At 46.6% G+C, this 10,204-nt stretch overlaps 1 protein-coding gene across 2 annotated transcripts; it reads right to left on the reverse strand.

The window, feature by feature from the left end:
* Nucleotides 1–7: 7 nt before the first annotated feature.
* On the reverse strand, nucleotides 8–9,940 carry MOG (myelin oligodendrocyte glycoprotein). Of its 2 annotated transcripts, none has more exons than XM_081045296.1 (8): nucleotides 9,702–9,940; nucleotides 8,133–8,480; nucleotides 4,371–4,484; nucleotides 2,619–2,639; nucleotides 2,250–2,270; nucleotides 1,525–1,641; nucleotides 1,216–1,236; nucleotides 8–815 (listed from the first exon to the last, which is right to left on the reverse strand). In XM_081045296.1, the coding sequence occupies exons 1-8, from the start codon at nucleotides 9,787–9,789 to the stop codon at nucleotides 802–804; spliced, it is 744 nt and encodes a 247-aa protein (XP_080901422.1). In that variant the 5' UTR covers nucleotides 9,790–9,940; the 3' UTR covers nucleotides 8–801. The 2 variants fall into 2 exon arrangements, with proteins under 2 accessions (XP_080901422.1, XP_080901423.1); XM_081045297.1 differs by having other exon boundaries at nucleotides 8,133–8,475; nucleotides 9,702–9,826.
* Between the last annotated feature and the right edge of the window lie 264 nt (nucleotides 9,941–10,204).

The raw sequence follows: 10,204 nt of genomic DNA on the forward strand, positions 1-10,204 counted from the left end.
AAAGGAAAAGAAACAAGAAGTGGCATGTGGGAACTTGTATTATTAATTAGCACCTAGCTTGTTTCTTTGTGTCTCATAAACCATCACGTGTAATTGCTGAATGAATCAGTGGATACTCTGATAGGTATGAAAACAGGAGGAAAAGGATGAGACGAGGGAAGGAGTTTGAGGGACCCATCGATACAAGTCACAGAAGTAAAAGGGAAGACTCTAAAGCGGGTGTGTGGCCCAGTTTGCATCCTTTACTTCCCTAGCTCCCCTGTAGGCTGCCGGGGCAAGATGCAGCTCTGGCCAGCATCCTATGGGCTTCTCCCGGGTCCTCACTCTGCAGCTCACCTCGCTGTCTTTGATATCTTGGATTCATCTTGTTCTTTCCCTTCCAGCCTCCACACCTCAGCCCTGCCCATCGGGCCTGAGGTCTTGGAAAAAAACAACCATTTGCAAAGTTGGCATGCTGCAGGTTGCTCTGAGGCGGCTCCTGATCTTCAGCTCATGGCAGACCCTCCTGTGCATTACTGTCCAGCACAGGGGTCCTGGTGAAGAGCAGAAGGGGGAGGGCTTCCAGACAGAGGAATTTGAAAGATGTAGGTAACAAAAACTGAAAGAGCTGGGGAAAGGTAGGTGAAAGAAGGAGAGAAATCCATCCTATTTGGAATTTAGAGCGAGTGGTCCTGGAAGTGCACATGGGACCATCCCCACAGCACAGAGGCCAGTGAGTGTGCAACTTGATGAATGCGACATCCCCAAGGACCAATCCTTGGACCAACCAGGCTCTCCACTTCTGCCAAGATGCAGCATCACTCAGAAGGGGTTTCCTAGGAAAGGAGGAGAAAATAACTTGAAAAAGCTGTCAGTAGTTTCTGTCATGAAACCATTAAACCAGAGAGGGGAAAAGCCCTCTAGGGTCCTCCTGTCTGAATGCCTGCCTCAGGATGGTCTTGAAGGTGAGGCACAGGAGCTACCTTAGGGAATGGGAGATGAGGTCCACCTGGGTGGGGGTCCTGAAGGTGGAACAGGCAGCAGGTGGGAGTGCCTCCCCTTCCCTGCCACCTGGAAAGCAGGTGTGTGGGCTCCTGCCTCACGGGATTTTTCCCTCCATCCATGCAGCCAGCCCCCTCCTTTCCTCTGGCTTCCATCCCTCAACAGCCCCCCTCTTTCTCTTGCTGCTTTCCTGTTTTTCTGTTCTCAGCTTATAAGAAGGAGGAGAAAACTTACTTAGCTCTTCAAGAAATTGCCCTGAAAACAAAGAGAAATAGGTGATTGGTGGAAGCGACTGTTTCCCTCCCCACTGCCTCCCTGAGCAGATTCCAAGGAGTCACCCTTCCCTTTTCTCTAAGGGACCCTGCAGATCTCAGTAAGTGGTTCTTTTCATGGCTCTGAGAAGCCTGGGGTTGGCCAAAGGGACAGGAGGAAGGAACCCCCTGCTCCCTGAATTGGGAACCCTGGGTCATCCTTCTGTCTCCCCCTCAGGACTGACTCGGCCTCCACTGCTTACTGGTCCTGTTTGCTGCCTCTTCACTGTACCTGCTAGTCTTCGATGGAGCCAGTTGTAGCAGATGATTAAAGCAATCAGCGGTCCGAGAACAGGCACAATTACAAACAAGGTTATCTTCCAGCAGGGCACCCTCAGAAAGTGGGGATCTGAACCATTCAGCACAGAACAAATAGGATTAATGGTGCTCCGCCATACGCCCCACACAGCCCTCTCCATATAGTGTTTCCTAACGTGTTGCAGAAATCTGAAAATATTGCCTATGTTTATCTGTATTTTGAAATGACAAACCTGAACGACATTCTAGTGGGGCTTGGTGTGTCTTCACTCTTCCTCCAAGAAGCCTTCCCTGATTAGTCATGTATAGTTACTCATGTGTTGTGTACTCATGAAAACGCCACCAGGTGAGTTCAGTTGATATATATGTACTTTGTTCTCCAATTAATCCATATGTATGTATCACCTCCCCAACTAGACATCAAGTATTTGTGCAAAGGGTCTGTTTACCTTCCCTTTGTATTTCCTGAAAAGAAATAAGGTGCCTACAGTGATTGTGATGAGTTAACAGGGTAAAGCTGTTAGTTTAGTGCCTGACACAAAAGTGTAGTGTATGTATTTGCTATTCTATTACCAATGCTAGATGCACGTGACTTATTCAAAGAAAGAAAAAGAAGGGAGAAAACCAACCAGGAGCCAGGGGCCTTTATTTCCCCAGTGAAACACCAAGATGACTGGAGGACCTGTCCTCAGCACTTACCGAAAGTCCTGTGGAGATTCTCTGAAAGAGGAACAAATGGAGAGGGGCTTAGCAGGCACTCCAAGGCGATACTTCCTCCTCCGAGGCTTTCTTATTTAATCACTTAACATTGTTTCTAGCCCTGACGCAGTGACATGTGATGGAGGGAGGGAAGCTGTAGGATTTTGTGTCTACTGTGGAGGACAGCAGGGAGGAGAAATGAGATTTTCTGCAGTTCTCGGCTGCTTTGGGGGTTTTAAATGTGATTTTCCTGCCCAAAGGGAGCATAGGGAACTGGGACAGAGGCCAATATGGTCTGTGAAAATGACCACTTCAGTTCTGCCAAGACCAGAAGGGAGGGATTGAGGAGGGAAGGTGCCTGGAACTCACCTATCTCTGCTCGAAGTTTTCCTAAAATAGAAAAAGCAAGTTTTAGTTCCTGCTCTGGCATTAGATGGGCCTTTCCACACCCAGCACCCTGGGCTTTTGTGCAAGTGTCTGCCCAGCCCGGGAGCTTCCTTTGGGTGGGAGGAGCACTGGATTTGGAGCCAAGAGTTGGAGCTCTTTCCCTGGCTATTGTCTGGCATAAATACTGGAGATAAAGAATGTGGAGAACAGGGTAGACAGCAATGCCTCAAACCAACACAAGGTTTTATTACCTTCCCACTGCTCTTTGTTTCTTTTTTTGGGCAGTTCTCAGTTCACATTGCCACTCCACCCTGCTGGTTGTCACTTTGCAAATGTAAAGCCACTTCCCATCTGAATGAGGAAGGGAGGAACTAAACGTTTAGTTGAGCAGCTACTTTGTGACCAGCTCTGTACCTGGCACTTTACATAACATTCCCCAGTTTAATCCTCCTTTACAATTTAGGAGGGAGGATGTCATGTCTACCTGACAGGCGAGGCAACTGAGGCTTGGAGAGTTCCAGTCAGTACCCAAGCTGGGATTCAAACCCAGGCTGCCTAACTCACTGATCAGGTTCTTTCTGCCCAGCCATATGGACTGAAGGCCTTTTCCATGTGGGAGGAGTAGATAACTGTTTCTGGGATGAATTCAAGGGGAGAAAAGACACCATTGTTGATCCCAGCAACACCCTCCTCACGTACTCCAAGCCTTCCTTGCTGCTTTATCCTCTTAGGAGCGTGAGGGGAAGAGAAGAATTAAAGGTCCTCAGTGCTTTTGGCCTTGAGAATACCTGGTTGGGGGAGAAGGCTCAGAATGGACGCTCTGGGCACAAAAGAGGAGCTTCCTCCACAGCTGAACCCTAGTCCCTACTGTTGAATGGAAAGGAGGAAACAGTTTTTCAAGACCTGTTACGTGGTAGAAACTTTTACTTACGGTATTTTTATTTAAACTTGGCAGCCTAGGCCTGTCTGACTCTGAAGTCCGCTCTCACGCAGTTACATGACACTGCTGGGCGGGATCCTGAGGCCAGAGGAGGAGGGTTAGGCTTGAGCCCTGCCACTTACCAGCTGTCAGGCTGAGGAGATCACAGAACCACTCCAGGTGGTAGTTGCGCCTCTGTAAAATGGGGCTGTTTGTTACATGCCACCCTGCCTCATAGGGAGATGCAAAGTCCTATTATCCACACGAAAGTATTTGGGAGGCAGAGAAGTGAATGGCGGACTGCGGATCGTGTGGCTACTACTGCATGTGTCTCCCCAGGCCGCCAGCGAGAATACAGTGGTATGACTCCCCTACCTATGGCTCTGTGGGTGTTCTATGCACTATGTCCTGCATTTTTATGTGGGGAGCAGGACCAGAGGCCCCGCAGGCCGCCCCACACGACACCCACCTAGCACCATAGATAGTACAAAAAAATTAGCTTTACCTATTTCACCCACTGCCACCTCCCACCCCCTCTGGAAACAACCAATCTGTTCTCTGTATCTCTGAGCTCAGTTTTTTTGTTGTTGTACTAGATTCCATGTATCTTTACCCCAATGTATATTCTTGCTTCCTTTGTCATAGATTAAATGACCATACAAACATGGGGGGGGGAAAGTATTTGGTACTATGTAAAACTTGCTATTGCAGAATTCTGAGCCCAGAAGTCATTCAAACAAATGAATGTTAGCTGACCACGCCCTAAGAGGCCAGCTCATTTCGGGCAGGACCCCAGCTGTCCCCTCAGTGTGTACCTCTCAGTCGGTGCTGCAGGCAGAGGAAGACGAGGCCCAAGGACACCTGCAGGAGCAGCACAGGCAGGACCGCGATGACAGCCAGCACCCCGGGAGTGACCCAATAGAAGGGATCTGAAAAGCAGAACCGGCAGCTGCCCCCTTGTGTCCGCCACACCCAGCGCGGCGCCAGGGCCTCCGTACATCAGGCTGAATAAAGGCGCGGATATCACGGAGATTCAAGGAAGATAACAGAACTGACCTATGAGCTCAGCCTGGAGGGAACAGTGGGTTTCTAAGAGGGCTACAGGTTTAGAACAGGATTCGAGGTTGGATATTGGGGTAATTTTGGAGAATTTTGAGAACCAGCCCAGGGACTTAGACCTGACCCCCAAGACCACAGGGGTACACGGCCAGTTCCCCAGCTGAGGAGTGACAAGATCTGATTTACCCGCTGCAGGACTAGAGGAGACCCCGAGGGAAGTCAGTTAAGAGGCCTCGGTGATAGTGAAAGGAAAAAGCCACAGGAGCTTCAAGTAGGACAGTGGTGGAGGTGCAGAAGTCAAGAGGTCTGTGAACTTAAATAGAAAACGGTACGTATTTATTTTCAGTAACCTTTAAACTGAAATTTAGTGTTTCTTTCGACTATGTTTGTAGGCAACACATCACAACAATATGAACAGAACCTGTGACTTTGTCGTCAATAAAACCACAAATATTTTCATATCACTTTGAGTTGTTGCAGAAATCTCAAAATATCACTTAATGTTCATCACTATTTTGAAATTACACTAATTGTTGGGGCCACCCCATATTTTGTTATTTTAATATTTTGGTAACTATTTCAACACAAATGTGTTTTATGCATTTCAAACATCTTTCTAAGAAGGGCTTTTCAGCTTCAACAGTCCACAAAAGGTGTGCATGACACCCAAAAGGGTTAAGAACACCTTTTCTGGAGTTTTTGAGAAAGAAAGACCCCAGAATTTGGTAACAGTGCATGTGGAGAGGGGTGGGTAATGAGGACGAGACTCGGCTTCCCGGTGCCCACCCATTTCCCATGTTGGGGTCTGTTCTTCCCAAACTCCATCTATCTGATCTCAGTGTGCCATGCTGGGGTCAAGCCCTTTTCATCTCATTCTCTGTTTTAAGGGGGAGATAAACACAATGCCATCAAGAGTAGGGATTAAGGCACAGCAAGCTGCATTAAATGGTCCAGGAGGGTTTCTTAGTTTTAATACAGTCACAGAAAAATGCAGCAAACTCTACTTTCAAGTTCTTACTGGAAGTTACCTGTAGTAACATGATTTAGCAAGTACACACTTCAGTTTTTTGGTGGTTTTTTTTCCACTTTTGCACTTTAACAAAGGATTAGAATCACAAAAAGAGAGCAGGAGACATGAGTTTTCTGATGTAAAGCAATAAGGGTGTAGCATTATCTGAGAAGTATGCTTGGCAAAATAAATCAAACCTACATCTGAATGTGTATCTATAATCTATCAGTTTTCGAGAGATACAGGGGATGAAATCCTCAAAATCTGGACTGTGGGAAACGCACAGGGCAAACACCGATGTGTGTGTCTTGTTTGAATCCGATTCAAACAAACCAATTATAAAAATGTACCTATGAAACAACGAAAATATGAACACAGACTGGATATTGCTGACATTAAAGAACTTTTGCTAATTTTTAAAACTATGATAGTAATATTGTAGACATAATTTTTTTTAAGCGTCTTATATTTGAGTGGCTCATTCTTGAGGATTTAGTGATGGCATGGTAATGCTGCCTGGGCCTCAATAATTCAGTTGGGGAGGGTGGTAATGAGTGGGGTCGGGTGAAACAGTTTATCTTTTGGTTGATAATTGTTGTAGGCAGTGATGGGCATTGTTATTCTCTCTACTTCTGTATACGTTTTAAAGTTCCATAATGAAGAGTTTAAAGAAAGGATTAGAGACAACTAACTACTAATAAAATCACAAAAATGACAAGAAAAAAAGTTGGGAGACAACAAAACTCTTTAGAGAAAGAGGGGAGGTAATGACGTCTGAAACTTGCAATAATACAGTCATAGCATTTTAGTCCTAAATTTGCCTCAGCTTCCTGGCTCTCCAGGCCAGGCAGTCCCTTGTGTAGTTGTAAAACACTCTTTGTATAGACTCTTAGGCATGCAGGATAGGAGATGGGAGGGAAAGGGCTGGAATGTGGGAACCAACCCAAAGGAATACGTTCTTCCCTGAGGCAGAATTTTTAGGTTACTTTTTCTTTTTTTTCTTCGTTCTTTTCTTTTCTCTCTCTCTCTCTCTCTCTCTCTCTCTCTCTCTCTCTCTCTGTGGTGTACTGGGAAGACAGTTATTGAGCTAGGAAGTTATGGAACAGGAAAGAGGAAACTCTGCAAACTGGAAAGGTCCTCACTGTCAGACTTCTTTGCAGGTAAACATCTCCCAATAAAAACAGCTGTACGGAGAACATTCTGTGACGCACAAAGCTATTTTCACATCCCTGCAATCTGTCTAGAAGCAGTGCTTTGTTATCCTGCATACAATGCCACCTTATGGTCCCAGCCCACAACAGTCTCCCTGGAGATACAAAAGTGATGGATACAAAAGTGTCTGAGGGATTGTCTGCTGTGTTGCTGCAGGTGGGGAGAGGGAAAGTGGGAAAGGGAAAGGACCTGAGGCTTAGGCCCTCAGAACAGTTTTGTTCTTCAATTAAACAGCAATTAACTTTCTAAGCTCCCCTCTGTCTAGTTCAGCTTGTCCACATCTTAACCATTCTGGGGTAAAACAAAAAAAATTCCAAAGTCATCCACCCACAAAACAAACTGAAAACAAAATTCTGGAGAAAGGAAGTGGTGGAAGTAAAATCTACAGGTGACATCTCTTTATTTCTGTGATTATATTCAGACATTTGTTTTACTTATTTATTCACTTGGGCCATGTGTACCAGCAATATATTTCTCAATAATGTGTCTCATCTAATAAAACAAACATATCAGATTTGATCAGCTTGACTCTTGGAAAAAAGCCCATGCAGATACTTTGATTAACTTGCAGGTTATTCATATTCCTTTCTAGTAGCACAAACTAATCAGAAATTGATTATTTTGGATTTTGTTGTCTCCACTTATCATTTTTTCTATTTTATTTCTTAAAAATCTTTTTCTTTAAATTTTCTCTATCTGTGACCACACACATACATGTTATACATACTCTTATATGAGTGGATAAACAAAATCCTAAGGATAATTATGACCTTTTCTCTTCTTTGATTGGATCATACCTCATCCTCTTTCCTTACCCCTCTTCCCCCAAAGAGAACTATATTAACTTAATGGATCTCTTTGCATACTTTTCTCTGAGATAATATATATATTCACAAACATAGGGGTTTTTTTCCCCTCCCTACATTGTATAGCTTGCTTTTATCACTCAGCAATACGTTGTGGAATGCCTCCAAGCCATCACTATAACCGTAAAACAGCCTTTTTAATGGCTGCATAACTTTCCTGGCAGGGAACACAATATGTATTCAGTCACGTCCCTCCTCACGGGCATTGCCTTGATTCTGGTCCTCTCCCACTCTGAATAATGATGCAGCACACACATGTGGGTGCGTACATAAATGCGTCTGTCCTGATGCATGTACTTCTATGGAATGGATTCCCAGGAATGAGATGTTTGGGTTGGAGGATCTCATTTAAGTAAGAGAATGATTAAAATCTCAAAGGGAGGCCTTGGCCACCCAACGGATGATACCCAGTATTACATGGCACTACTCACCTTCCACTTTCAGTTCCATTGCTGCCTCCTCTTGGTAAGAATGATCGCGGAAAAAGCAGGTGAAACCTCCTTCATCTGAGAACCTCACATTTCTGATCCTGAGGGTCACCTTCCCCTCATCGATGGCCCCTTTCAGCAGCTCCGTCCTGCCCCGATACTCAGGCGCCTGCTCTCCATCCTGGTCCTTGCCATTTCGGTAGAGATGAACCACCCGAGAGAAGGGTGGCCTGTACCACCCCACCTCCATACCTGTAGCATTCCTTCCAGGAGAGATTCGACATGGCAGTTCCACTTCATCCCCTACCAGGGCCCGGATAGGGTGCCCTGGTCCTATTACTCTGAACTGTCCTGTCCAAGACACCAGAGAAAAGAAACAGCATCAGAGGGAACCTTGACAAACAAGCCAGCCATGGGAACAGCTGCTTCAAAACAGGAAAGGAAGAAGATACTCAATTTTTTTAATGGAATTTTGAATAAACGTTTTAAATGGCATTCTAGAGCCAGGAAAGAGCTCAGTTTTTCTTCTTGAATATTTGTACCAATAAAAGGTCTCTGGTTATAGAGATATCGTGAGTGCTCTGGACAGAATATTCTAACATGTGGTCACTTTGACAGTTGCTGCTCACCTTTCTGCCACTTTCTGTCCATCCCTGATCCTTCAGCCCCGCCTGAAGGCTCCACCTTGGAATGTGGACCTTCTAGCATATAGCAGCTCAGTTCTCCCGTGCACCTTCCTGTTTGGACTTGGCTGAATTGGTCCCTACTCTCCCCTTAGGGGTGTTGCTTTTGTTATTCCTCCACTGCTGCCTGTCCACCATTCCTCAGCCCTCTTCCTGTTCCCATACTCTTCCCAAACTCTTCTGAGACCTTGTACCCTGGAGGTTGCTCTGTCTCCTGTGCCTCCTGGACCCTGCCTGTCCAAACTCCCCATCTCTTTCTGATGTGGAATGTGTCTCCTCAGTGAGACTAGGAGCTACTGGAAGATAAGGCTGGCTTCTCCATCACACCTGCCACAGTTTCCTGAGGGAGGGCAGGACTGGGCCTTCCGGTAGGTGGCTCCCTGAGGGTGGGATGCTATCTTCTATTTATTTCATTTCTCCCCAGCACATGAGCACAGGACTCCTCTACAAAACTTTACAGTGCCTGATCACGTGGCACAGAACTCAGGCACGACAAGACACTACAACCCAACAGACACTGAGGGAGACTCACCGTGGGGCAGGCACCACTGGCGTGCTATGGACCTAATCTCACTGAACCCTGACAGCAACTCCAAGAGGCTGTTATTATTATACCTCCACGTGATAGGTGAGAAACCCAAACCTCAGAAAGGTAAGAATAAATTCAAGGAGAGCCTGGAGTTCAGGTCATATTATGGAGTTAGGGCTCTGTTCTGAAGTCTGCAGGGAGCCGCTGAGGTTTTCTGAGAAGAGGCGAGGCTGGCACATCTACATTTCACAAAGATAATTTACATGGCAACTGGAGGATGGCTTGAAGGAAGTGAGCCCAGGGAAACTAGCCTTTCTGTTCTCAGGGTCTCCCTAAGGCAGGAATAAAGATCAACCTTACCTGCATGGCTGCAAGACAACTGGAGGAGGAAGAGGAGGCTGGGGAGGCAGCTGGGCAGAGAGGAGCGAAGGAAACCCACCACCCCCATTCTCCCTGAGGACACAGAGCCCCTGCAGCAGGGTCAGGCCAAGTGGGGACCCTCAGGATGCATGTCCCCTCCACTGAAAAAGCCTGAGGAGGGTTCTTGGAGGGCGGTGCTCCTAGGCCTGCCTCCTCCCAGCCATGCTGCAGCTGTGCTCAGGGGAACAGCCCACGTCACCCTTGCCAGGCACTTACACAAAAGGGCTACAGACCCAGGGATGGCCAGGGTTTGCCTTCCCCACCCCCTTGGAGCTACGGAGCAGAGGCTGCCTGGTACTGGCCTTCCTCCCCCACTCCCTTCTAGTGACCCAGCCTTCGAAGGGGCTTCTAGGATCTGACAAGTTAGGACCAGGAATTCTCACTCATTGGACCTTAGGAAGAGGCTCGTCCATATAATCTGTAAGGTTCCTTCAACTTCTCTC

This window comes from Rhinolophus hipposideros (assembly GCF_964194185.1).
Source record: "Rhinolophus hipposideros genome assembly, chromosome: 3".
Classification (NCBI taxonomy): domain Eukaryota; kingdom Metazoa; phylum Chordata; class Mammalia; order Chiroptera; family Rhinolophidae; genus Rhinolophus; species Rhinolophus hipposideros.

What these genes read in the sequence shown, in the direction of transcription:
- MOG (XM_081045296.1), bottom strand. Translation starts at nt 9,789, where the DNA reads ATGGGGGTGGTGGGTTTCCTTCGCTCCTCTCTGCCCAGCTGCCTCCCC. An exon ending in GAATCTCCACAGGACTTTCG is followed by an intron (nt 1,642 to 2,249) that starts GTAAGTGCTGAG and finishes TGAATGGTTCAG; the next exon opens with ATCCCCACTTTCTGAGGGTG. An exon ending in GCTCCATCGAAGACTAGCAG is followed by an intron (nt 1,237 to 1,524) that starts GTACAGTGAAGA and finishes CTTTGTTTTCAG; the next exon opens with GGCAATTTCTTGAAGAGCTA.